Source organism: Salmo salar, chromosome ssa18, assembly GCF_905237065.1.
Source record: "Salmo salar chromosome ssa18, Ssal_v3.1, whole genome shotgun sequence".
In the NCBI taxonomy this organism is placed as follows: Eukaryota; Metazoa; Chordata; class Actinopteri; order Salmoniformes; family Salmonidae; genus Salmo; species Salmo salar.
Window position 1 is genome coordinate 58,843,262 of NC_059459.1, and position 27,827 is coordinate 58,871,088.

General features: G+C 43.6%; 3 protein-coding genes, 1 long non-coding RNA gene and 1 other non-coding gene across 12 annotated transcripts in view; 1 reads left to right on the forward strand and 4 right to left on the reverse strand.

Moving 5' to 3' along the window:
• Positions 1–872, reverse strand: part of LOC106577570 (regulator of G-protein signaling 12) — a 66,170-nt gene extending 65,298 nt beyond the window's left edge. For 2 of the 3 annotated variants that reach the window (XM_014155718.2, XM_045701335.1), the window contains exon 1: positions 744–872. The gene's annotated coding sequence lies outside the window, so the exon portion shown is untranslated. The remainder of the gene's footprint in view (positions 1–743) is intronic. The other variant, XM_014155720.2, reaches the window with a different exon arrangement.
• Positions 84–13,433, forward strand: LOC123728731 (uncharacterized). 2 transcript variants are annotated; one of them, XR_006760469.1, is made up of 3 exons: positions 84–201; positions 12,837–12,948; positions 13,239–13,433. It is a non-coding gene; the product is annotated as an uncharacterized lncRNA (long non-coding RNA). The 2 variants fall into 2 exon arrangements; XR_006760468.1 differs by having other exon boundaries at positions 12,850–12,948.
• Positions 1,739–4,183, reverse strand: LOC106577573 (myb/SANT-like DNA-binding domain-containing protein 1). The gene is made up of 3 exons (XM_014155732.2): positions 3,527–4,183; positions 3,045–3,326; positions 1,739–2,610 (listed from the first exon to the last, which is right to left on the reverse strand). Exons 1-3 carry the CDS (start codon positions 3,784–3,786, stop codon positions 2,310–2,312), a joined length of 843 nt encoding a protein of 280 aa, XP_014011207.1. The 5' UTR covers positions 3,787–4,183; the 3' UTR covers positions 1,739–2,309.
• LOC106577571 (E3 ubiquitin-protein ligase DTX1) lies at positions 6,835–27,400 on the reverse strand. 5 transcript variants are annotated; one of them, XM_014155727.2, is made up of 10 exons: positions 27,190–27,400; positions 24,963–25,098; positions 23,074–24,593; positions 21,597–21,811; positions 17,556–18,660; positions 10,832–10,893; positions 10,339–10,500; positions 9,820–10,202; positions 9,566–9,655; positions 6,835–9,444 (listed from the first exon to the last, which is right to left on the reverse strand). In XM_014155727.2, the coding sequence occupies exons 4-10, from the start codon at positions 21,802–21,804 to the stop codon at positions 9,214–9,216; spliced, it is 2,241 nt and encodes a 746-aa protein (XP_014011202.2). In that variant the 5' UTR covers positions 21,805–21,811; positions 23,074–24,593; positions 24,963–25,098; positions 27,190–27,400; the 3' UTR covers positions 6,835–9,213. The 5 variants fall into 5 exon arrangements, with proteins under 5 accessions (XP_014011202.2, XP_014011201.2, XP_014011200.2 ...); XM_014155726.2 differs by lacking the exons at positions 23,074–24,593; positions 24,963–25,098; positions 27,190–27,400 and adding an exon at positions 22,507–22,857; XM_014155725.2 differs by lacking the exons at positions 23,074–24,593; positions 24,963–25,098; positions 27,190–27,400 and adding an exon at positions 22,463–22,856.
• Positions 23,095–23,166, reverse strand: trnaa-cgc (transfer RNA alanine (anticodon CGC)). The gene has a single exon. It is a non-coding gene; the product is annotated as a tRNA-Ala (tRNA).
• Positions 27,401–27,827: the final 427 nt, after the last annotated feature.

The window sequence follows — 27,827 nt, forward strand, 5'->3', positions numbered from 1 at the left end:
AACCATGACACCCTAACGTTTTCAGAGCACGTGATTTATTTCATTCGCCAATGAGGGGATTCGATTAATCTTGACCGTGTAGGCGTGTTTTACATCGGCTGAAAGTTGATTGCATTCGATTTGGAACCGGGCTGCCTTCCGGGCTCGAGCCAGGTGCCCTGTTCAAAGCCCACTGCGAAGTCGGCTCCAAACAAAAGTGACGTAAGTAAGCACTTGCATAAGGATTCTGTGTTATCCCATGTAAAAGTGATTGCTTTTGATAAAAACGCTTTATCTGCCTTACCAATGATTTGTTTTTGAAAATTTAAACATGTATTTTATGTAAAGGAGATTTCTGGACGATGCACCATACTGCCTTGTCAAAATGACCGAGCGGCACATATTACTGTTCGATATGAGAATGACGCTCCTCCCTCCCCGTTTTTGCCCGCTGACGTGACGGGACTTTGCCCGGTGGCTCAACATAATCGAATCCGCCCAATCTCTCGTGTTGAATATTCAAATATTTGCGGTATGATCCTATTGTTTCTGATGATCAAAATTGATAGGCTAAATATCAACATTGTTACCGATATTTAAGCTACAATTCACACAGATCATTACCTAAATGCACTTTTAAGCTTTTCACATAGGCTAACTATGCTCGTTTAAATCAAAGCTATAAGATGATAATGTAAGGCAACATCCACTGCACAATTAATAATGGATGTATTACAAGAAAATGAACATAACATCGTAATTACCTTACATTAAATCTTAACTGGATGTATTAACCACACAGCTCGAGAAGTGATACTTTGTTGCATCCTGTCACTCGCTACTTGTAAACAAACTGCATTGTGGTCAAAGTTCTGCAACGGTCGCAAGGGCGAGTCACGTGGTCCTATTACACATGTACTGTACACACCACAGTCTCTAGACAAATATACACTCAGCAGTGAGTCAATCAATGGAAACATAGTGCAAGCCCAAAAGTAGATGTTTACTAATGTTTAGGCCTACTGAAACCCTGGATAAAAAAACTTAGGCCTAGTAGGCTAGTGAAATAAAAGACAGTCATTTAATGAGAATAAGCAGACTATTATTATCTTTTTGTAGTAGGACCCACTTTCAGTATATTGATTAATTAAATAAAAAAAGTGCATTTAAAATGCTAAACCTATACGTCGCAAAGCTACATTCAACTCCCTTCTATTTAATCCCGTGGTTTCCCATAATCCTCTCAGAGAACAGTTAATTATTCAAGACAATGCTGTTTATAGTGAGTTAATGTAACTGTCCTCTCACATTACCCACAACACTGAGGGTAAACCCCTTCCTGGATTTTCCTGTCTAGCACTTTCAATCGTTTAATGTGGTGATATCCTTTCTCTCTAACCCAGACCAGCCACTACCATGCAATAGCAGCAGATACTGTGTTATTGTTACACATTATATCATATAATATTATGTGTTTTATTTTATAAAGATCCTATTACATTACATACACACAAATTGTGAATGTTAACTTTATGTCTGCGTTTACACAGGCATCCCAATTCTGATATTTTTTCCACCTTCTCACATCAAATCTTTTTCAGAGCTAATCTGATTTGTCAAAAAATCTAATTAGTTAAAAAAATATCAGAATTGTGCTATCTGTGTAAAGACAGCATATGTAGGCTACATTATAGAAATAACTAGAATGAAAGGGAGACGTGATGGTACCAGGAATAGTTGAAAGACAAACAAAAAATGATAACAGAACATATGTTTTTATTTCAGTAATACATTTCAAACAAGTAGGCTATGCTAGTTGGGATATGCATATACCATAGCAGGACAGACATTAAAACATCATTGATACCTTTTGTCATCAAGGTATAGAATTTGTGGACATACATTGTCTTTTGTTGATGTGAATACGCATTTTCCTAGCTTGTAGATATCTTTCAAATCTGAATGGTGGAACATGTCTAAGAACTAGCCTCAGCTGTACACCTCGGAACCCTCACCCCTGACCTCTCACAGAAACTACAAGATGGCCATTCTAGAAAGGACGAAACCATCTATATTCTCTCAGTAATGTTAAGCAAGTTGATAAGCTTTTCCCTCTCTCTGGGGGTTAAGCGTCCAGGTTAGGGGTAAGGGTGAGATTGACAATTACAGTCAGTATTCGCTATCAATCAGTTGTTAAAAAGTGCCATATAGCAAGTCCTTTCTAGCATAGCCATAGCGATCACCAAGCATAGCCTTATAGCATTTTGTCATATATAGAATTTATTTTCTAGAATAGCCATATATTGACCACCCCCACCCCCCTTGACCCTTCACCCCTGCCCTGGCTCTTTGACCCCTGGCTGGGCAGCAGCACCCCAGGCAGGTGTGGGGGCAGCGGGTGGCTGAATCATCTTCTCCAGCAGGTTCATCATGTGCTCCTGGAGCTGTAGGCTCTGCACCTGGAGGAAGTTCTGCTGGTGCATGACGCGGCGCACCTCGCGGCATGTCTCCTCCACCGCCCGGCTCACCTTCCGCTGCTCCTGCAGCATTGCCTCCATCACCTTCAGCTTCCACCGCTTCAGGGAGAGGTGCTGGTGTACTTTTGTCCTCTTGGCCGGTGCCGGGTGGGAACTGGACAGAAAGTGGTTTTGTTAGTCAAAGTAATGGTAATGACACAATTTATAGAGAGTTTTACACAAGTACTCAAGAGTTTTCATGGATATGTTTTTCTTTCCATATGTAGGAACCTTTTTCAATCAAACGGTTTCTGGGATAAGCCAGGAACTAAAGAAGAGGTTGAAATTAAAGTAAACTCACTGTATGCTAAGTACTTTCATGCTAACTAACTATCATCACAATTCATTGTTCATCTTTATTACTTAGAGAGCCTTTTGGAGACACTTTATCACACCCTACCAATGACAATGGAGGACCCCTCTTGACAAGGGTGGGCAGTTTAGCTCAATACCTCAGCTTGCTCTCTCTCTCTCTCTCTCTCTCTCTCTCTCTCTCTCTCCCCCCACTCTCTCTCTCATTTGAAGACCAATATGTAAACATGACCTTACTCAGGACAGGGAAGCCCGGAATGCAGACTGCCAGAGCTCTCCGATCCACCCAGGTCCTCCCTCATCTCCATCTCATCAGAGGAGCCTGTGTACTCCGGAAGGACGCCCATGTGGAGGCCCTCCGCATGGGACATCGAGGCCTCCGTGGAGGGGCCCGAAGACTGGAAGTCAAATGGGTTCACAGTCCCATTATCGGCAGTCTTGGCGAGGATCTTTTCTATGGCTTTGTAGTATGGCCAGTCCGGGGTACCTCCATTCTCATTGGTCGTGCACTTCATTTTCCTGTCAAAGAAGGACAGAAGTTAAGGATGGTATATATTGGTTTGGGTCCAGTAGTGGGCATCAGACGTCTGGGTTTCTAAATATCCCACGTTTGTCTACTCTCTCTGTGGATATTTAAGTAAGTTCATACAATATAATATTTTAATGGATTTATGTTGCCACCTCTTTCCATCCAAACAAATAAATTGGGTATTTCTTACACTTGCCTGTACTGGAAAGACATGTTTGTGATTTTCATCTTGATCTCCTCCCGGTGGCGCTGTTCTCCCGTGAGCTCGAAGAACTTCTGGGCCATTTTCTCATAGATCTTGGCATTCCTCTTGCATTTCTTCAGCTTGGCGACGTTCTGTTCCCAGACGTACAGGAGCCCCTTCATCTCCGCATCGGTCCAGTTTCGGGCCCTTCTGTGCTTCTCGCTGTGGCCCAAGAAGAGGTAACTGAAACTGTCCTTGGTGGCCATTTTCAAAGCCCACTCAAAAGTACTATATTCCTGTTTTGGTTTGGTAAACAAAAATAGGCCTCCAAAACAGTTTAGTTTGAAAGCCCTTTTCTGCTCGAAGGTGTTTCTAGCAGTTGTCAGTGGAATGTGGTTGCAAACAGCCACACCCCGCCTTGCTTTGCCTGTGCGTTTTCCCCCGAGTTTAGCTGAAAGAGGACTCAAAATGGGGCCTAGGGCAGGAGAGGGATCCGGTTAAAAGCTTTTAAATGGAGGAAATCGTCACTGTGATGTCAAGTTGCCCTGGCAACTAGGAGGACCCTCTTTCTTCCTCCCCCAGCTCTCTTAACCATTCCCTGTCTCTCATGTCCTCTCTGGCTCTCTGGCTCCAATGCCACAACAAAAAGCTTTTAGCTGAAACGCAACGAGTTAGGCCAGAGATTACAGGGAAAACAGATTTGAAATGTGAGCCTCAAGGGAGGGAGGGAGGGAGTAGAATGAGAGAGCGGGTTTAATTTGTTTCCTTGGCAACAAGGCTGCCAAGATGTTGCTGCATTTAAAAGCTTTTAATAACATTCAGTTGGGAGTGCAGGGACTGTGTGGATACTATTCTCAATGAAAGGTGAAATGATATGCAAATTGTATGAAAGTGCAGGGGAAAGACGTTCGGGGGGGGGTCAGTGTATATTAAACCAAGACAATAGGAGTCCTGTCAGTAGGTCAGCTTATGCGTGGACACTTGAACCCCTCCCCCACTCCTTACCACGATATGGCCCTTGGCGTGCAAGGGTGGGCTCAGCATGTTATCTCTCACTCTCTTGCTCTCTTTCTCTCCACTAGCAACAGGTACAGGTTCACACAAAACGGAGTGCAATGATGGATAGGAGCCATTATAGTCACTCTGGAGACAACGTGAACATAATACTGTCTGTGTAAACTCCCCCAGTCAATCCCCAGATTTCCAAGAAGGGGCCACATTGAAGTCGGAAGAAATTATAATGCCAGTGCCACTAATAGCCGGATCCATCTGTGATTTACCATCACTTTGTCTTTATTAGTGACCCTTTGCTGTCACTGTCTTAACACAGTTTTGTCCTTATTAAATCTCGAGGTCGATCTGCTCCATAGAAACTGACAGACATTCCACCATGCCATAACACTGGATTTTTCTTTGCAACTCTGCCTAGAAGGCCAGCATCCTGGAGTCGCCTCTTCACTGTTGACGTTAAGACTGGTGTTTTGCGGGTACTATTTAATAAAGCTGCCAGTTGAGGACTTGTGAGGCGTCTGTTTCTCAAACTAGACACTAATGTACTTATCCTCTTGCTCGGTTGTGCACCGGGGCCTCCCACTCTTTCTATTCTGGTTAGAGACAGTTTGCTCTGTTCTGTGAAGGGAGCAGTACACAGCGTTGTATGAGATCTTCATTTTCTTGCCAATTTCTCGCATGGAATAGCCTTGGAATAGACTGACGAGTTTCAGAAGAAAGTTATTTGTTTCTGGCCATTTTGAGCCTGTAATCGAACCCACAAATGCTCATGCTCCAGATACTCAACTAGTCCAAAGAAGGCCAGTTGTATTGCTTCTTTAATCAGAACAACAGTTTTGAGCTGTGCTAACATAATTGCAAAAGGGTTTTCTAATGATCAATTAGCCTTCTAAAATGATAAACATGGATTAGCTAACACAACGTGCCATTGGAACACAGGAGTGAGGATAGCTGATAATGGGCCTCTGTACGCCTATGTAGATATTCCATAAAAAATCTGCCGTTTCTAGCTACAATAGTCATTTGCAACATTAACAATGTGTACACTGTATTTCTGATCAATTTGATGTTATTTTAATGGACAAAAAAATTAAGGACATTTTTAAGTGACCCCAAACTTTTGAACATTATTGTACCTCCTCCATTGAAGTGGACAGAGATCTAGAGGTTTATGTTAAGCCACTTACTGTAAATTGTTTTGGTTAAAGTTTCTAGTAAGTTGAGTGCATATATTTTTTGTATGTGATCCCTGCAGGAATTGAACACATGACCACAAAACACCACATATTGTTTTTAAATATCTGTCCTGAAGTGGCAGAAGATAGTAAAAGAGCAAACCTTGCAGTTCTATATAATTACATAAAATACATAACTCATATGTTAATCTATTTATACCTCTTGACCGTCTGCAACTGTATTCATGCAGCTCGAGCCTGTCAAATAGATCAAAACCTATTGAGAAATTGGACTTAATTGACCAGAACTGGCACTTTGAGGCACAAAAGCCCTCTCATAACCACACACAGTGATATAGAAACTGTCTGGTAGTCCAGAGACTGCCCGATGCCAGTTAGTGTGTTGGCTACTGTGCTACACATTAGCCTAGTAACTAAAAGAAGAGCAGAAATTAAAGTCATTGTTTAATCTTATAGGCTATTCTTAAATAGTTATCGTACTACCTTTTCTCATTTGTTAAAGTGGACATAATCCAGACTACTAATCCAGAGCTCAGACTAATCTAGAGATAAACTGTTCCTCGTAGTTTCGCATGGTTAGACTGACCATGTCATGTCAATAGAATGAATGATCTGGGGACAAACCTTAGAATTACTGTATTTCCGAAAGGCACTTGCCCACTGGGCAAATCAGGAGTACATTTATGGTCACTTGCCCATATATACTTACATGTGGAAATGCCATAAATTGGCCGTATTTCACTTAAACGATGGGGAGGAACCAGAAAGTCCCGTGTGGCTCAGCTGGTAGAGCATGGTGTTTGCAACACCAGGCTTGTGGGTTCAATTCCCACGGGGGACCAGTACGGGAAAAAAAAATTATGAAATGTATGCATTCACTACTGTAAGTCGCTCTGGATAAGAGCGTCTGCTAAATGACTAAAATGTAAAGTTTAGGGTTAGGCTACTGGAATTCTTGCAGTTTGGTTGTTTGAGTAAGGAAAACTGCCCACCTTGCCCGACTGTTCAGTATACTTGCCCCGGCCAATAGGGAAACCCTTAATGTCAATCCCTGCATAATAGGTACATACATACATACACCCACACGAAAAGACACCAACACTGTAATCATAATACTGTTATTTTAATTGTCCCACTGTTACTTTAAATGCAAGTCTTTTGTAGTTCTATACGTTACTACTTTCTCTGCCATCATAGTTCTCAACGTCATTCGTTCTCGCCATTACAACTTTTACAAAGGTTTTATTAACAGTTTCTTTTACAAAGTGGTCATGAGCCTTCAGCCGTTGTTTTATTCCCATTGACGGACATGTAGTCAAACTGTGCCTGGGAAAGGAAATTACATTTACCAAACTGAGCAGTGCAAGAACTGAATAGACATAAAACATGACTACATAAAGTCCTGCATAACACATCCAAACCAGCTGCTGGCATCATTGGGGAGGGGGGGATACAGGGTCACATGACATGTGCCAAATGCAGTACATTTACCCACAAAGTACAATGCAGCAGTCATGTGATGGATATGAAGACTTCATGTAGTCATACAGCTGTAAAATGTGGCTAAACAATACAAAGTAAAAAAAATGTGGTTTAGATATGCCACTTACAAAAAAAAACAATTCGATAAAAATTATACAAAAATAGAGCACAATAAATACAATTAATTAAGTATAGAGTTACGTTATAACCGTACCTTTAAAAAAATGTTTAATGTAAAGTTGAATACATAAACACACACACACATACAGAAAAAACATAAACTATAAATGTTGGCCTACCATTTGCATGTTAACACATACTCAAACATATTGTCAATAGTACCGCTTTATAAGCAGGTCCGACCTAACACAAACCGACTGGACCGTTTGACAACAGGTTAGATCGACGACAGAGCAAATCTTTGTACCTCCTTACAGCAAAAACAACAGAAGGTTCGCTTTTCTCAGAGACGAATGAAGCTGGTGTCTAAAAGAAAGAAAATGAAACCCAAAGTAGTTTTAACTGTTAGATATAACTTCTTAAAGTCATGCCTAACTTTCCATGTTTCCTTTTGACTGAAGAAATAAAGAAAGATGATGCTCTGTGCAGTGCAAATCTGACCTCTGGTGGCAGGTCCAATCATAGCTTTATATCTGATTTAATTCCTTCTGGGGGTGCATCTCAATAGTCTAGTGGCCTTCCCACCCCCCCATCCCTGTTCATTCATCTGCATTGACGTGAAAGAATCGGAGAGGAAGCTATGTAAGACTATTGAGATGCACACATGGTTCGAAGAGGACTCTCATTTTGTGCTTTTAGGCTCACCCACCCCATCGAGAGGGTTCCCAAATCATTAATACTGAAAGTGACTGGCAACGGATGAGTCTTAAATCATCCGAGGTAAAAACTCAGATATTAACACACACCCACAGAGGCTTGTAATATTTAGGAGCCCTCTGGAGGAAGACTCAAGCTTGACTCATTTCTTTACAATGTCACATATAGAAAATAATGCTATAGCAATCAAACAGACAACATACAACGTTAACAAGGTAAAAACAAAATGGAATGTAAAAATGATATAAACTCAACCGAGCCAATATATACCTACTATTTAAAATGTACAACAATGCATTTTCAAAATGATACAGCAATTAATAAAATACAGAAGAAAACCTATAGAGGCAAAGGGAATGTATTTTTCGATAAGTACCACTAGAGGGCATTACACATTCATGCTCACACATCCAGTCATAAACATGAAATATTTTGAACGTTCTCGGCAACGTTTTCTGTAATGACAGATGTGTTACTCTGCTGCCAGTGGTCTAATACTTTTTGCCCGCTACCATTCATTAGCCCATCTATCATATCCCCACTAATACCCTTTTTTAGCGCTCATCCTACCACTAAGAGCAGCTCTGGTAACTTGGTTCACCATTGAATTCAATTGGACCAATACAGATTCCGTACATTCTTGTCGAACTCTCACAGTGTAAACAACAGCTTCTGTCTAACACTGAATTGTATGTGCACTGTTGCCTCAAACGTCTCACTGAATGACATTTTGTGACGCCACCATTAATGTAGCAGAAATAAACTAAAACATTCCATCATGCAGCCGAGCCACAGCCCACCTGTTCAGAGGGTGTTTGATGTTGTACCTCAGTCAGTGTCGCTAGAAACTACAGTCAGACAGTCGATTTGTCTGTTTCTCTATTTGTTTCATTTTCCGTTGGTTCTTTTTCTTGGCTCATCTTTTCACCGGTTCAGTCATTTCTTCTCGTATGCAGTCTTTCAGGCATTCGGTTTCTGTTGCTGTCACAGTTGCGCTGTCTGTGTTAATTTCTGTATTTCTCTGTCTTTTTTTTACATATTCATTTGTCTATTTCTTCTCATCTCTGTTCCATTGTGTCGCTCTGAGTCTGTATGTTCATTGTTTAAGCTCCGTCTCAGAGTCAGAACAAGTCTGTGTTGCCGTTTCCCCATTGACCCGTCTTTAGCTCAGTCTCTGAGTAGGCACTCCTCCTCTGTGATCCCCTGGGCCTTAAGCTCCTCCAGAACGTTGTCCAGGTGGCCTGGGTCGGGGTAGCCATGGCCTGTTAGGTTGGAGCCAAACTCAGTCTTGTGGTGCACTTCGTTCCAGATGACCGTGTCCGACTCGCCCGTGGTGCTGGACGTGCCCACTGAGAAGATGAGCCGGCGGTCCCATGCCACCAGCAGCAGCTTCAGTACCTAGAAAAAAAAAGAGTGAAAGAAAAAAAGGGATGGAAAGAAAGGTTAGCTACACAACCCAGTCATTTCATCTACAGCAAACCAGTACAAAATAGTGAACAGGAAGTCAGCTGGTGTTGACCTTGCGTCCCTTCTCGCTATCAGGGAGGTAGCAGTGTCGGGGGAATCCCCGGGCGGTGAATGGCTTGCCCGGGTTCGGGTGCTCAGGCCCCTGGGAAAAGGTGAAAGGGATTAGAATATGAATAATCATGCACAGTCAGTGGGTGAATTCTAACTATGTACAAAGGAGTGAATTAACGAGAATGCCCATCATCTTGTATTTACAGTACGTACATCAGATGTGTGTAGTATGTGGATGGGCAGTAAGGCTGTTACCTGGATGCCGGGGGGGATGTTGTAGATGATGCGGATGGTCTTGCAGTCAGGGTGGCCGGGCAGCGAGTGGGGGATGACGTGGTACTCCATCTTGCCCGGTGGCTGGTTGCCCGTCTTCACGCCGTAGATGGTCTTGCAGGTAGGGCACTGTAGGCTGCCGTCCTTGTTGCCGTTGTTGTACATGGCCACCAAGCACTGCAGGTGGTACTGGTGCCCACACTGAGCCAGGCGACCAACCGACTCTGCCCGCTGGATTCCCCCAACTCCGGGGCCCTTGTATCCCGAGGGCCCAGCCAGGGCCTCCATGCAGATTGTGCAGTCCTCCTCTGGGGGGTTGCGGACCTTCTGAAGGTACCTCTTCACTACTTCCTCAGGGGTCTTGCCTGAGGGAAAGTGATGAAAGAGACATTGTTAGTGAATTAATCACTGTGTACCACATTTCCTGTGTGTGTGTGTGTGTGTGTGTGTGTGTGTGTGTGTGTGTGTGTGTGTGTGTGTGTTTATGGGCGCTACACCCACCTTTGCGAGCCTGCTTCTTGGTGGTCTTGCGGCAGCAGTGGCCGAGGCCGGGGACGGGCTTTATGTCACTCTTGCTAACGGGTGGGGGGTGGAGCACCAGCTTGGGAGGGCGGGTCAGACAGACAGGAAGTCCTGCGGCGCTCATCAGGATCCCTGTAATACCTAGAGACAACCAGCAGTGGGAGCAATGAGACTCCTCCATCACTGTCTATTGAGCTTAACCCAGGTAGACACTGGTCCATCATAAGCTCCACTCATTCTCTATTTATGGGTCCCATTAACAAATTAAGCCTGATTCTCTGTAACACTGTCTATCATTATTAGATAAAGTGATGTTGACCGCTAAATGACCAAAATAGGCCTAGTAAATGAAGACTGAAAATGGGCTTTAGACACTGGTACACAGTTCCCCAATAGCTCGACTAGGAAACATAGCTTCCCAGGCAGCTTCAAGCTTCTTGTTTTGATATTAAGACTTAATGGTTGTTCTTACCTGCCAATGCAGGGTGGACAGGGCTAGATCCATTGAGGTTCTTCACAGGAACTGTTGGGACACTGAAAACATAACACACACTTCAGAACACACACACCTAGCAGACACAAAACAAAGCATTTCACTGTAAGGTCTACCTACACCTGTTGTATTCGGCGCATGTGACAAATAAAATGTGATTTGATTTTGAAACAATCACATCAGAGGTAAACTTCAGGTGAGCGATGACCACAGTGTCTGGTGTTTTCTGTGTCAAGGGTCATACCATGTCAGCAGGTCAAAGAGCTTTTGCTGAGCCACGTTGTCGGCGCGTTGACACGTCGCTACGCCACCCAGGACTCCCCTAGTTGTCTGAGCCATGACTGAAAACAACAACCCTCACCTGAGCCAACACTGCTTTGAGAAAATCGTGCATAGATTGTTAAGCTTCAGAATGTTTGTTGGCCAGTTGGTTCATTTCATCTTAATTCCGATCAACACAGGAATGGAATACCACTCCTTTAGAAAAATTCCATGCCCAATATAACTGACATGAATTGAAACAGAGTTCAACAGCCAGGATTGAAATGACCCATCATTCCCTACAGCCTTCTCAATACTACAGTTATTCACATCCAACATAGTCCCACTGTCAGACAACTGAAAGAAAGACTTGTAAGCATTTGTCATGAGCCTCCACATTGTTCACAATATGATCCAAACAGAAACCGTACTGACTAGGTGTTCAATTTCATTATTGTCATCTTGACTTTGATTGTGGGGTTTACTTCCCAGCTGAAATCTGCAAACCCCTCGGGTACCAATTAAAATCGTATCCCAAAGAAGATTTTCACTATCACTTCTCCAAACTTTAATCTTCCTCAATCCTCTCTTCCGTCTCCTTTCCAAATCTCAATAATAAATCCTCATCGAGTATGTATATCCTCAGATACGCTCCAGTCTCCCTGCTCCAGTCTCCCTGCTCCAGTCTCCCTCTCCTCTCTCAGTCAGTAGATGTATGAATGTCTCATATTCCTCTGCCTTTTACAGTATAGGGATTTTCCATCCGTTGACGTCACCACACTGAGATTACCTGCCAATTAGCAAGTCACAGTGCACGGCTGCCATACGGCAGACAGACACCAGCGCACACTGGAGTAACGGCATTAGCTGAGGTCACCCCCTCTAGCCTTACACGCTGTGAGGGAATGCTGTGGGTTTTCACTGAGGGATATTCTGTGACATAAAGCAGAGGCGTTGAATGGTATTGGGTGATTAACTGAAAGTACTTTAGGTAGAGAATATTACTTGTGACGTTTACACCCCCCCCCCTCCCCCCCGCACACATAAAACCTAAACGTGGGAATGTTATAAACGCTACATTTAGTCCAATGATTCATCCACATTGTTTCAAATAGGTACTGAAAAAAATACTGTTCGCCCATCACCAACTTGGATATTTCTTAGCAGCTTTCTATTGTTGAAGACAACACAGCACTGCACTGAACAACTGTGGCTCATTCGTTGTGTATAGTATGATCTCCAAGGTCTATTCCCCAACAGAGGTATTCCTCATCTGCACATTTCAAATCAGTTACACCCTCACCAGTCCCTCTTTGAACATTTTTGGTAACACTTTATTCGGAAAGCCCCTTACCAAAACAGATGATCTAGTATAGATGTTCAGGAAGCACGATTGGTTTCATTTATCGAGTGCGTCAGCTGCAACATATTACAACAAATGTGAGTGGCTGAGGAGAGTAAACCAACGATTACATGTCAACAGGACCTATAGGCGACTATCCAAAATAAAGTGGAACCAATGTGGTCTTTCAACCGTACACTTTCCAGACCCTCAATTCAACTGTAGGCCATTTCCCAAGTAACCAATCAAGGCTAAACCCCAAAATGATGTGGTTGGTGGCATCCCCAACTTGGCTTACAGTTAAGAGAAACACAGCGAAGTTCATTGGGTCACCGGCCTTGTGTGTGGTAAACAAGTGACTGTCTGGGTGCTCTCGCCCAGTGTTCTCTCACAGGTACGAAGATGTGGGCGATTGAAAAGCACCTTGTGAACTGGAGCAGACGGCATAAACACATTGGAGAACACGCTTCGTGCCAGGGAGCGGACGTGCAAGGTGTGAGATACGGAAGGAGGGAGGGTGGAGGAGAGGGGAAAAGAGTGATGGAGAGAGGTAGAGCGAAAAAGTGGGGAGGACTTGGGAGTTAACTATGTGGTTTGGTCACGTTTGTTTGATCCCTGGCTAATCTAAAAGCTTTAGTGCACTTTCTGGCTGATCCATTCAAGAGGCTGCTATGGGGTATAGGACACGAATAGTCACACACAGCCATAGGAAACATACAAAACCTACAAGCTCCAAAATCACATGTTGTGGGTCAGATCCTAAAACAACTGTCTGGTTCACAGATACCTGGCAATACAAAGTACCAGGATCACTGTGCCTGGACCACTGTGCCTGGACCACTGTGCCTGGACCACTGTGCCTGGACCACTGATGCGCACATGACAGGGGAGAAGGGGGTTGACCCTGTAACGTCATCGGTTAATCTCTTGACGTGGTCGACCATGCCCAGGAAAATAAAATTCACTTGTTAACCATCAGTCATCGTCCCACCTACTCACTTCAGGTCTTCCAAGGACAACTTTCCAAACAAACACGAACAGAGAGTTTACAACTATGTTATGAAGCGCTGAGTGAGGCTGACATAATGAATCAATTCAACATATTGGGCCAGTGGTCCTGGACAGAGATTAAGCCTAGTCCTGGAAGAACTTTGAATGGAGATTGGAGAATCTGTCCAGGAAACTGGTCCAATATGTTTCTCCTACGTAATAAAATTGCATGTTTGGATGAGCTTATAAAGGGTTGGGGAGGGTGGGGGGTCAAGTCCATTGTAGCAGAGCCAATTGAATGGTGGCACTGAGGTTTCTTAACTGTATTTTTGAGGAAAGCGACAGCTGGTTTACAAGTGAATCTTTTGGTCCATGGGGTGTTCAACGTCAGAGGTTATAAAAAATGACATCACACAGGTGTTTGTTTTTTCCCCCTTCACACGCCTGTTCTACCTCCCTTTTATCCCCCTCTGTGTGTCAGTGAACCTGGCATGGTAACTGTTACAGTGTGTGTGGGTCAGAGGAACAGCCTAAAGTTGTTTGTCTGCTGTGCATTACTGGAAATGATTTTGTTACTCTGGGTACGTTCGTCTGCAAAATTATTTATAATATGAATAAATAAAATCATAAATGTGTATAAAACATAAAATAACTCTAAACAATAACATGAATACTCAAATCATATGTTTTGAGGAGTATACACTGGCAAAATACTAATTCAACGCAACTGATGAGGCTTTTAGTTCTCCTCTGGGAAGCTAATACTAGGCAACTAAATACCAAATATGGACTTTAAAACGATCTTGTTCGGTTAACAACGGTCTAGGTAAGTGCAATATTTAATATATTCAGATTTCTGCCCAAATCCTAATGTAAGATCCCATGTAGTCTAGTTTTCATGTAAATCTTCCATTGAGGTTTCATGTACATCTTCTATTGACATCAATGCATGACTGAGTTAGAGCTGAGCACATGCAACTCAAGTTAGGATTCGGCCCTAAGTGATGAATGTGGGCTATTAGAAAAAAAGCATCTCAGCCTCCCGAGTGGTGCAGTGGTCTAAGGCTCTGCATCGCAGTGCTGGCTGTGCCACTAGAGATTCTGGGTTCGAGTCCAGGCTCTGTCGCAGCCGGCCGCGACCGGGAGACCCATGGAGTGGCGCACAATTGCCCAGCGTCGTCAAGGTTAGGGGAGGGTTTGGCCCGGCAGGGATGCCTTGTCCCATCGACCACTAGCGACTCTTGTGGCGGGCTGAGAAGAGTGGCGGACACGGTCGCCAGGTGTACGGTTTCGTTTCCTCCGACACATTGGTGCGGCTGGCTTCCGGGTTAAGTGGGTATTGTGTGAAGAAGCAGTGCGGCTTGGTTGGGTTGTGTTTCGGAGGATGCACAGCTCTCGACCTTCGCCTCTCCTGAGTCCGTACGGGAGTTGCAGCTATGAGACAAGACTGTAACTACCAATTGGATACCACGAAATTGGGAGAAAAGGGGTACTTAAAAAAATAATAATAATTTTTAAAAAAGCGTCTTACGAAAACTTGATTTAACTTCTGAGACAAACGACACCGAGAAACAATTGAAGATAATTTTGTCAAGTGAATTCTTCTGGAAGCCACAAAAAATACCTAAAAGCTGCCCTCTCATAAAACTGTATCACTTGACAAAAATGATCATTGAAAAGTAATTAATAAGCAAGTTATCACCACTTCCTGGCCCGCAAGCTAGTCTTCCACAAATAGCTGACCCTCCACAAGCTGGCCTCCCACGAATACATCTCTCAGCCTCTAACACCAGAATTCAATAAGCTGTCTGCCTGCTTTAGCTCAAGTTCTGACAACTCAACGACTCAAACTGAATTCTTCCGCTGCTCTATGTTCGCTACATACTTCAGTCAGACTGCCATCACTGAAGTCGTTTGTGGTGACGTCAAAATGAGGGGTACAAAGCAAAGTCATCAACAATTGGATCATCTCTAAACAATCAGAGTATCAAAGCCAATGACGAACTTTCAAAACGTCGCTTTACCCACGTGTGTCCTGGCTCTGGCCCAACCCATCGGTTTCTGGGACCAATCAGACGGTCTAGAATGTATTTCCAATCTAGAAATCACCGGGGAGGTACTCTGATCCGGATTCATTGCGGAGAGGAAACTAACGTCCGTGGGCGTGGCTCTTGGCCGGAGCAAGGCGTTTGGGTAGCCAGGCAACAAGTCCTCAGCCCTTCACAGTGAGTTGGTCACGCGGTGAACAATGCCCTCTAGTGTTAAGAGGAGATCATTGCTACACTCCCTCACTACTCTCACAATAACACATTATTCACACAGAGCCAGTAACTGTGTCAATATTGATACTCGCTCTGCGAGCATATGCTCAGGTGGCAACTCGTCTATATGCATGTGTGGATTACCGAAGTAACTGCTACCTCTCTGTAAACAAAACTCTACCTCTGTTGTCCTTTGCCAGGACCCCATTCCACACAGTCTCTTGCACCCAATCCCCCTATGCACAGATTTGAAAACCTTAGACAGGCGATATGGCGCTATTATAACATTGTTTAAACCTCTCTCTCTCCTATCCTTTCCGATCTACACAAGTGCTCGCTTGGGTAGTGGCTCAGTATGGCATCACCCCAAGACCCTAACCCTAGACCCTTTTCATTGGCCCCTCTGAAGTATAGGGTTGGTGAAAGCAATATGGTAGTTGTTGAAACCGAGTCCCCCAGGCACTGGGCACACAAGCTAAGACGCTGCCTTGTGTCTACAAGACTGGAGCCGTCTGCCTCCAACAACCCCCATCCCCTCCCCAATCCCTCCTCAACCAAACTTCCCCTATTAACAGGTCTCATGTCTCCAAATCACCCCCCCCCCTCTATATATCAACGTCACATTCATTCTCAGGGCCAACTCCCCAGCAAACAGTCCCATAGGACATAGTGAAGCAGCTTTGCCTTCTCAGGGTAACAAGTGGGACAGCAGTCACTACAGCTTTGAGTTCCCCTCGTACCCCCTGCCCTGAGAGCGCCCTGCCTCTGTCCGTGCCCCAGCATTGTTTTGGAAATGGGAACCAGGCCTCGGCTGTGCCCACAATGGTTACCCCGGAGACAGCACACATACACACCAGCGAGGGCAGAGGGGCCTCTAGGAATGAGAATAGGCCTGGGAACTGGGTGTGTAGAGATGATGTCAGTATTACAACAGTAGCACTAAGCATGTCATGAGAGTACTGGGGAGGTTGTGTGTGGGTGTGTGTATGGGGGGTCAATCTATGCATGTAATGAGAAAACTATGCTTACCCCAAGCCCCCCCCCCCAATCCACCCTCCTGGCTCTCAAATTCTAACTGGGTGAATCAAATCTGAGTGACACTCGTGAAAACGCAGCGTATTTCATATGAATGCGTTATGGAATTTCACATAGAAATGAACCAGCTAACAGAATGTGTCATAGGGATTAAAGGTTTATTAATGCTAATGGGGTGCTAATGTCAGATATGGGCAGTGATTATGGAGGCATGTCTACGCCAGTGGAAACGCTTTGGATCACAATGTTTAAATTCCTCGTCTATCCTAGTTTTTCATACCTTGTGTTGTGTTTATCTGCGAGAGACAAGTCTATGTCGGGCGTAGTCCATCGTGTTTTCGGATTGGGATTAACCATTGTATAGGCTACATAACATCACTAAGTCTCTTTCTCAACACTGAAATTCCCTTGTCTTCAGAAAGAATACTTTCTTTAAGCACTGTTTGGGACGATATCCAGTACAGATTGAGCCCAGTTCTGATATCGGTTCAAATGGAGACATAACTGTGTATTAACAACATGTTCTTGTCCATCTTGCAAGTTGTGTAGATCAATGTTTGGGTCACGAAGGACTTGTTTTGGGTTACGCCAAGAAACTGGACTGTCAAAGTAGACACAGACAATTCTAGTCACTCGCAGCACAAAAAAACGTTTAAAAACCACTAGACGTGTGTGATATTGAGTGTGCTGCTTGTGGCATTAGATACCACATCGTATCAGATAGACAAGTGTAGAGATATACTTCATAAAGGAGGTACACAGGAGGAGAATTTTTGTGAACTGTAGTGACATAACAGCTGGAGCAGTGACTCACCCGGAGGCGATGAGGGCTCTGGACTGGGCCATGGCGATGCGCTGCAGGGCGGGTCGGCTGAGCCCGGCAAGGCTGGCACGAGGTGGCAGGGGGGCTGCACAGGCCGCCGCTGTTGAAGACACGGGCCCCAGGACCCGGGCGGAGGGTGAGGGGGTGCAGGAGGAGGCTGCCGTGGAGATGAGAAGAGGGGCCGGCGCGGGCATCGACGGAGGGCCGGAGGACGCCATGGAGAAGGAAGAGGAGGAAGGAAGAATGGCACTGGACGCGATGGAGGAGGGTGGAGGCGGTGGAGGAGGCGGAAGGGAGGGTAGAGGCGGGGGAGGGGGCCGGGTAGAGGTGAGGGAGAGTGCGGCGGTGGCCGAACCCAGGAGGGAGAGCGAGTGGGCGAAGCCGCTGCCGACCCCTACACCACCGCTAGCCCCGCCCGCGGACGTCCTGTGGGGGGACAAGGACCTGGCCATGGAGGAGGGGGGGCGGGGGAGAGTCAGCGAGTAAGACCCCCCCATGGCCGAGTAACCACCACCTAGTTTGGGACTAGGCGGCTTGTTCTGAGGCGGCCTCCTGCCCAGGGTGTGAGCTGTCGCCATGGCGCCTGCCTTGACGCTCAGGACCAGCATGCATTGCTGACAGGCGCAGGGCTGGCCCAGCGATGTGATGGCAGAGGCCGGCAGGGCGCCGCTGGGGTAGGCGCTACCGTTCCCCATGCCCACTCCGGAAACCCCCACCCCAGGTAGTCCTCCAGGGCTTGGTCCCCAGGCGTGGTGTGTCTTGGGAAGGGGCCCAGACACCAGAGGGTAAGCCAGGTCGGAGCGGCGTTGGATGCGGCGGCAGCGCTGCGTCTGCCCGTTGATCTGGGTCATGCTCTGAAAGTCGATGAGGTAGCAGAAGCCCAGTGCCGCCAGGTCTAGCCAGGGCTGCTGACGGTCGCGTGCTGCCTGGATGGCAATGCCCACCTCTGTGTCGTAGGCTGTCCACGAGCCTGTGTCGTTCTCCCACTCCCACAGCCAGCCCTGACCCGGCGCCGACGTGGGGTCGTAGAAGCTGCGACGCACCGGTCGGAGGGTACCTGGGGTAACGGTAGAGAGACGAGGGTCACGCCACAGAACTACAGAGAGGGGAACACAAGAAGGACCTGTTCCAGAAGACCTTTCAACTAACCACATTCAGTCATAACACAACACCGATGACATTTGTTCACAACACCGATGACATTTGTAGCACAGTGTAGTAATAGACATACATTGACACAAATGACTATTGATATGACCTGTTCAAGTGAAAAAAAAGCATGAATAAAACGTTTTTTATTTTTAATTAGTTGGTTGACAGCACCTTTTTTGTTGGTCTATCTAGAAGGGTTGTTTTTTAAAAGGGTTATTTTTACCTGGAACCAAAAAGGGTTCTCTTATGGAGCCAGCCACAGAACCCTTTTTTCTATGAGTGCAGATGAGCTAAATGTTCTGTAGGCCCTGCTGTAATAATTGTTGTAGACAAGCAAATTACGCCACCACCAAATTTGATAAAATCGGTGCGTGTTCGCTAAGAATTTGGGCAAACAGGCTGCCCCTGGTAACAGCAAACCATGTTCTGGATTGTGATTGGTTGCTGGCCTTGGTTGGTCTCAGAGCTGGTCATGTTTGCTTTCCCAGTCCAGAGACTTAACTCCATGAATGTTCAAAAAAAACATTCAGTCCATATCAACTGTCGTCCTATTACCTGGGATTCAAAGAATTTCTAATCCTGGGTTTAACTCATTTATACTCCCAAAAAGTCTTATTAAAGTGAGCATGACTGGCAGACAATGAATGACGGTTGCTTTTTTTAATGAAGAACACATTTTGAGAGAATAAATCCGGAGTGCTTGAGATGCCAAGCTGCAATAGAAAACTACATCTTCAAATAAGAAGACATAAACCAATATAAATGTATCTATAAACACAGTTCTGTTCAAAACAATAGGGTTTGAATGTAAAGAATACATGAACATACTTATTGAATTATGTAATAGACATATAACAATGCCTGGAATGCAACAGAGTCATTTTTCCATCGTATCTGAACTCAACCCAACTACCCCCTTTTCTCCCAATGACCTCAGACTTCTGCAATTCATCTCATCCCCCTCCTCCTTTCACCTCCCTCTGGTTTTGGGACAGGGGCACCCTACCCCCCTCTCTCCCCACAGCTATCCCCGTCTGGGAAGCAGGCAAACCGCACAAAAGTGTTTGTCGGCCAAAGTGTTGAGAAGGGCGGCAGAGTCAAAGTTAGACGTCTGACAATTCTTCCCTTTGTGTTGTCGCCCACTTTCCTCACTTCATTGTGTGAAGACGTCTCTCAGTCTGGAGGGCTGGATACAATCAGCCATAGCATTAACAGCCTTATTATTGGGGTGAAGTTCAGATAGCCAGTCATAGGTGAGAGTAAATACAGTAGTTTTACTTTGGATATTTGCTGCTCACGAGAAAGCATGTGAGACTTGCAGTTGCACTGTGAATGTGAACCCAATCCAGGATTGGAGGCATTTGTACACATGGTTTGGGTATGTGTCATGAAAAAGTGTGAGAAAGTAGTGTGTAGGATACACACTTTTGATTTCAAGAACAATGTTCTTGAGATCAAAAGGGGAACAAGCTAAAAATGTATGCCAATTTTCCCTCAACATTCTCATCTTTATTCATGATCATGTTTTGCATAATAACTCATAATGAGAACAGCTCATCCATAACTGTGCCCTACATATACTGTAGATGTCCACTCACACACAACAACCACCCAGCTAGCACATTTGGTTCCTTGGAAGTTGGGAGCACATATATTTTTGGTTTCACATTGGTTGTGGGAACAAAGCCATACGTTTCCTGACCGGAAAATGTAGAACCCTCTGTGGAAAGGGTTTCACATGGAACCAAAAATGGTTCTACCTGGAACCAAAAAGGGTTCTCCTACGGGGATAGCCGAAGAACTCTTTTGGAACCCTTTTTTCTAAGAGTGTGCCATGACATCATGCACTGCACATGCTGGTATCTAAAAATAAATCTATGGAAATATGTGTAAAGCAACTAAATTGGGCAAGGAAAACTGCACTTAAGTGTGCTCAAACAGTTGTCACTTATCAGGGGCCATATGTATCAAGCGTCTCAGAGTATGAGTGCTGATCTAGGATCAGGTCCCCTCTGTCCATGCAATCTTTTTTTATTGTTATCTAAAAGAACTGATCCTAAATCAGCACTCTTGTACTGATACACTTGATACATACTGCATCTGTAGTCTACAGTAAGACTGGAAGGTGGTTCGTCTTCTGTGCTCACTACCTCAAGGGCTGTGAGTGTACAGTGTGTCACTGCCCAGCTAGCACATAACGTTCTGAGAACCATATGTTTCTTAGTGTTTGGTGAGAGCGTGGTTGTCCTATGGTTATTTTGCATACAACTTTCCTGGAATGGTGCAGGATAGTTGCTTGGCTTTGGAACATACTAAGCTCATTTAAAGAACTTGACAAAAAAAGAAATTCTTGGTACTTTTAGGTTCTAGATAGACAGACTGAGAAAAAAAGGTGCCATCCATCTATCTATCTATCTAGGATACTATTCTGCCCCTACCCATGCTATGCAGATCCAACATCGAAAAATGATAACAATGATGATGCTGAAAGACTCTTGTGGAAGAATGTTTAGTGAAATGCAAAACACATGATCATGAGAAAAACATAAAATAAGTTCTGTGTTTGGGATAATGGAGGCTGTTAATAAACAAGGCCTTGAAAAATATATGTGAACTATACACACACAACTATACATGCACACATAGGCTAGTCTGCATAAGATGCGGTAGCCTATCAAACAAGAACATAAAGGCTGTTATTAAACCATATTATTTTGGTTCTATGGGGTAACTGGATAGTGCAGGCTATTGTACTGATATGTTGTAGGCCTATGATACATTATCGGTTTCACTGCGGTAATAACACTGTAATAGCAGAGCGCCTATATTCACATTCCCTCAATACACATTTGTCATGGTCGTCAATCACATTAGTCATACCTGTATCTTGTCGGAACTGGTGCATGGAATGCAAGTCGATGATGTAGGGCGAGAGGCGAGAGTCCACCTGGCCTAAGACAACACTACCACCCCGTGGGTCGTTGCGGATGACTGCCTCGATGTGGTGAGAGACGGCCGGGCTGTAAGGCCGCCAGCGCCCGTGCTCGTTCAGCCATTCCCATACCACCACGGCCGACGCTAGTAACATCCTACGCCTGCAAAACAGAATAGCACAAATGCATTTTTAGGTGGTTTTCTTTTGACTATGTCCCATTCTACGTACATATCCGTGCGCAGCTGCATCCATTTGCAAGCTAGGATAGGCTATCGAGATATATTTAGCCTATAATATCAGCGTTGCTCTGTCAACCTGTAAGTGGCGCCTACCTTCCATGTTGATATTCTGTACAGGTGCAACAATATTTCGTTTTTTTGTTCAAGCGAATCAATAAATCATTAAAATCGTTGTTCATAGGCAGGGGGGGGACAAACAGGTTCCTTGCATTTTAGCCTGTATTCAGAAAAATGGCGTGTAAATCATTTCTATGGCACAATCAGTTTTGGTGTGTGAAGGTGGTGTGCTGAAGTGATGGGATGGATAGGCTACATCATACATCGACAAAGTGATTTAGTGTAACAAGTGGTTTCATTTTGCGACACTGTAGCTAGCCTATATGAATTTCTTATGTTATTATTTTAATACAATGTAACAGATACGCAGTGAGCTTCCACTGGTCACTGTAAAGACCAAAAACCTGTCGAGAGTTCCACGGCTTTATTCCACTGTATATCCTTCACATTTTAGGAATATTGGTTTATTTGTAGGTAGGATATAGCCTAAAGTAAATCAATATAGACATATTTACCAACGCCGGATACGTTTAGTTCGCCTTCCGTAGGCTAACGTTACCTCCAATCAAAGCCAATCCAGTGTAGGCTAGGGTATTCTTGGTTTAGCTACTATCCATCTCGTTATGTTAGAAAGTATTGCCTATAGTAGTGCAAATCCAAGGCTGTTGCGAGAAAATGTGTTTAGGCTATTTGTTTGAATCTCCACGAAAGCCTGCATAGCCATGTCGTGCAATTGGTCCATGATGTGTCTTGGTTTTATGAGTGGGTTGCATTTAAACGCGAGGAACAGCTAGAAATAATTCCGTGGGCCATCCCCGGTCAAAAATATTTTTTTTACAAAATGTTGCCATGAGTGCGTGGACAAGCATTTCACCCAGTGATTTCAACCAGCCCTATCTATCAGCAAGAGGTAATGTAGCCAATCAAATTCCAGAAACAAAGCCCAATACTCCGCCCATGAGTGAGCGGACAAGGAGGCACATTTTTCAAGCAGCAGTAGATCTAATTAAAACGTAAATAAATTACATTATTACATGTTTTTATGTGGTAGAATGACTTTAGCTCCGAATTATCACTTGGTGTTGTAATCAATAATTAATAGTGTAGACAATAGGCGTAAGGTTACCTTTTCAGTAAAAGAAAACAGTGGAGATGCCGGGGATTGAACCCGGGGCCTCATACATGCGAAGCATGCGCTCTACCACTGAGCTACATCCCCATTTCCTGTAAAAAGATATTCAAAATGGAATATAAAAATTGCAACAGGTAAATCTTAGATTAGGTTGTATGAAATTATATTTCTAATTTAAAAATGTGAATGTGTTATACACGAATTATTGTATGTGATTAAAAAAAACTCAAGTAATAATTCGAATTAGGCCCTTTATTTCAATACAAACAGCTATTCCTAAAATATACAAAACACACATTTCATTTATTTTTATTTTTATTTAACCTTTAACCTAGGCAAATCAGATAAGAACAAAATTCTTATTTACAATGACGGCCTACACCGGCCAACCCCGGATGACGCCACCATATGGGACTTCCAATCACAGCTGGTTGTGTTACAGCCTAAAATCGAACCAGGGTGTCTGTAATGAGGCCTCTAGCGCTGATATGCAGTGCTTTAGACCCCTGCGCCACAAATAATCCAATAGCAATAAGACTAATGCAGAAAACAGTGCCACCCAAAACCTGAGCTTTATCACATGAAACCTTTAAAAAAGCTTTTTAATATCTCAAAAACATTCATATTGTTTAATGTATTCATTCTGCAATTGTTGCTCTTGTCAGTCCCTTTATTCACTTTGATTTATTCTTTCACACACTTTTGTCTCTGTTGCTCTTTGCTCTGATTGTTGTAATCTGGTTGTAACACTGGTTTGTAAGGTTTACAATTTACAATTATGATGATAATGATGACAAAACCTACTGTCAAGCACTATTGCTGTACAAAGATGAAATATGGAACTATTTTCCCTCGCTGATCCTTCCCTCACAATGCAGTCACATCATCCTTGTCTCTGACTCCCTCACTCCTATCTTCAGACCAGATGGCACTACCAGAGAACTGATGCAGGTCTATCAGCAAACCTCCTCCTCCACTTTTTTCTCCTCCCACTGCTCCCTCATCACACTCTCCATCCTCTTTGCTTTCCCACTTTTCCTTCATATTCTCCTCTCTCTTCTCCTCATGCTCTCTTATCTCTTCCTTCTCATCCGTGAGCTTTGCTCTCTCCCTCAGGTCATAGCCACCCATGCTGGAGTAGTCATCCGACGAGTCATCCCCTCCGTCTTCCCTCTCATCGTCTTCCTCCTCCCCCTCACTTTCCCTTCCCTCGCTCCCTCTCTCCACATCACTCGGTTCATTTTTGTGTTCCTCCTCTCTTATGGCCTCCTCATCCGTGCCGAGAGGCCACAGCCGGCGCCCAAGCCGCACTTCCAGGACTCTGACCCCACTCATGATCCGGTCCCTGGCCCCATCCTGCCCATAGATCAGTTGGCGGACTGTGTACTGGCCATTAGTCTTGCGGTTCAGCCACATGTACAGGGAGACCAGGAGGCAAACAAGGAAGACCAGGATGAAGAAGGCGATCAATACGTTTCTGGTGGATGTGGTTTCGTCATATACGTTGTCCATGCCTAGAAGTGAAGAGTAAAATTGGAATGACTGTTTAGACTGACATTTGAAAGGGACATTTGGTTGGGATCTGAACGCCAAATTCATCTGGATCTAAGGGGTTTTACACTGTCTGTATGATTCGGATCCTGAAGTGTTTGTTTGGCCTGATCTGCACTGTAACAATGATATTTCAATTGTCAAACCGAATTTAAATGGAATTGACCCCACCTTGACGGTCACAAAATACAAATCTCTTAATCTAAAGCTGTTCAAGTCCAGTCATGCTTGGCCTCTTATTAGAACAAAGTAAATCCTCTCAGAATTTCAAAACCATAAATCCACCCTTATTGGGGTGAACGGGTTCAGATAGATTTGATTTTGCAACGTACCTCATCAAATAGTTCTCCGAAAAGTTGAAGGAATCCAAGGCCAAACTCTGCTGTGAAGGAGATCTAGTTTTCTGGAAAATGAGGGTGCTCTTTTTTTCCAACTGGAGCTGATCCATACATAGACGTATTACTGGATCTGTAAATAAAGTATATGGACCATTAGTTACCTACTGCCCAAAACATGTCAATATCCATGCAGCAAAATCTTTAATGCAGAAAGTTACACCTTAAAGAAATATATGTGGCAGAAACTTAGATTTTCCCACACTTTTTTTAAAGGATAAATTGAGGCTTGTTTTGAATGCAGCCTGAAATCTGCCTATGAATAATAATACAATAAATGTGTTACGACACCACCGAGGTGTATATCCAGGTGTCATGGTGACTGATTATGAATGGTTCTGACAGGTGTCATTTCATGGTAGTTGACGTGCCACGTCATTATTGTATTGTTCTGTACACACTTACTGTCACTATATATGCAGCATCCCACACATTCAGACACAGGAAGTGTCTGTGAAGCCATGATTCTGCCTGAGTGACTCACTAACAGGAAGCCAGCGTACTCTCTCTCTCTCTCTCGCTCTCTCTCTATCTCTCTCTCTCTCTGTCTTGCTCACTTTTTTTTACAGAGAATCTACATTTCCGCCCCACATATTTCCATCTACCATAGCGTCCTTCGCTTTATTACAGGTGACAGTTTTAATATGCATCACTGTATCCTGTATCAAAAGGTGGCTGGTCCTCATTAAAGTCCTGTAGATCATTTAATTACTCCCTTTTAATTTACAAAGCTCTACTACCCAAGCTTCTAACATACCTCACTTCACTGTTCAAATGTAAAAAATATGAGGGATGGTTACCTCTCAAGGTTCCACTAGTACATACCGATCTAAGTAAATCCGCCTTCAGTTTTAGTGCCCCCCAATTTTTGGAATAGCCTGCAAAACTCCCAACATCTAGACTCTGGTGCCTCTATGGCAGTTTAGGACTTTAATGTTGAATGAATTTAATGTGAATTTGCAACTGTTTGGATTCAATGTAAGTAATTGTATTTGTGATGTTTGAAGTTGTAGTGTTGATTCTGTAATTTGTATTTTTTTTTTTTTATTGATCATTTTGAATTTGTTGTATTGTAAATGAGACCCTGGTCTCAATAAATAAAAGTTTCTTTTTTTGTTGTTGTTTCAACTATTATATACATAGATATGGATGTCAACAATTATTTAAAAAAGTAAGTTTTGCAATAAGTGTACCTGTTCTCCCTCCCTGGCCTGTGTGGATAGCTGACACATTGAACACTAAATGAATATAATAAACAAGACTAATAAATATTTCTAGTTCATACATGAATGCAATGGGATTCATGTATGTGGACTTGTTGTTTCATATGATGTACAAATGTGACATTCTGCTCATCAGATGAAAGTTATTAACAAAGCACAGCTAATCTCAACTAGATTACCAATTAGACTATGCAATATATATATATATATATATATATATATATACATTTTATTTAACCTTCATTTAACTGGGCAAGTCAGTTAAGAACAAATTATTATTTATAATGACGGCCTACCGGGGAACAGTGGGTTAACTGCCTTGTTCAGGGGCATAACGGCAGATTTTTACCTTGTCAACTCGGGGATTCGATCCACAAACCTTTCGGCTACCTGCCGCCCCAAAATATAATAGTCAATCTTTTCTCTCTCTTTCTACATTTTACAATGATTTTACATTTCTGCATATGACCTTACACATTTTCACATGTAATAGGCAGTCATGGTACAGTATTGGCGCGGAGCATAGATGAATAAAGATGCCACTGTGCAATGTGCTGTTAACATACTCCATCTGTTTGTCTATTACCTATGCACCATAAATTTGTACAGATAATGTAAATGTTTAAATCAAAAGCCCACTTGATATGGAAGTATTAACTACACTCTTTAGAACCGAATACAGATTCTTACTACATTTCTGAAAGTAAATAAAACAGGGACACAGACAAAGAGTTGGTGTGACAGAGAAAATAAAGACAATGTGGAAGGAGAGAAACAGTGGTGGTAGGGAAGTGAGGAGGAGATGTGGAAAGAGATTGGGAGGAGAGTGTGAAGCGGAAGGATTATCATGGAGAGAGTGGAAATATGAGACAATAAATGTCAGATAGAAAACGGGAAATTTTAATTATGGTCAGTAGATTAAAAAAATCTATAAAACTCACCAATGTCTTGCTTTAAATGAACATGCTTTAGGATGGTTTTGAAAAAGATTAACAGACACCCAGAGAGGAAGCAAGAACTCACAGGCGTGTCAGTGGTGTAACTTTTTTTGACAAGCTAAGGGGATGCATAAATTTAAAGAAGGGCATGTAAGAAATAGAGCAGGAGGGGGATATAATGTGGGTGGAGAGAGAGACAGAGAGAGAGAGAGAGAGAGAGAGAGAGAGAGAGAGAGAGAGAGAGAGAGAGAGAGAGAGTAAAGCGCAGAGATTATCAAATGTGTACCCAAATATAGAAAGAGGAAGGTGTAGTGTGCTTTCATGTATGACAGAAGGTGTGACAGTTGGTGTACAGGGTAAGGTTGTGGTTTGGTTACTTTTCAAGTAAACCTTTTCTAATATGTCTCCAATATGCTATGGAATGTATTTGTACAGCCATAGGAAGTTAACAGCTGCAAAGGAACACACCTACAGTATGAACATACTGTACCTGCAAAGTTAAAAAATGCATAAAGTGAGCAAGTAATTGCAGTCCCGTGTGGCTCAGTTGGTAGAGCATGGTGTTTGCAATGCCAGGGTTGTGGGTTCAATTCCCATGGAGGACCAGTATGGAAAAAAACAGGGGGACCAGTACTAAATTA

Excerpts from the sequence above, each read along its gene's own strand:
- LOC106577573 (XM_014155732.2), bottom strand. The coding sequence starts at position 3,786 with ATGGCCACCAAGGACAGTTTCAGTTACCTCTTCTTGGGCCACAGCGAG. Across the intron at positions 3,327-3,526 it reads TCTTTCCAGTACAGGCAAGT|GAAAATGAAGTGCACGACCA; the intron begins GTAAGAAATACC and ends CTTCTTTGACAG. Across the intron at positions 2,611-3,044 it reads TCCGGGCTTCCCTGTCCTGA|TTCCCACCCGGCACCGGCCA; the intron begins GTAAGGTCATGT and ends CTTTCTGTCCAG.
- LOC106577571 (XM_014155723.2), bottom strand. The coding sequence starts at position 22,069 with ATGAACAACGATTTTAATGATTTATTGATTCGCTTGAACAAAAAAACG. Across the intron at positions 10,203-10,338 it reads CAAGAAGCAGGCTCGCAAAG|GCAAGACCCCTGAGGAAGTA; the intron begins GTGGGTGTAGCG and ends ACTTTCCCTCAG. Across the intron at positions 9,656-9,819 it reads ACATCCCCCCCGGCATCCAG|GGGCCTGAGCACCCGAACCC; the intron begins GTAACAGCCTTA and ends ACCTTTTCCCAG.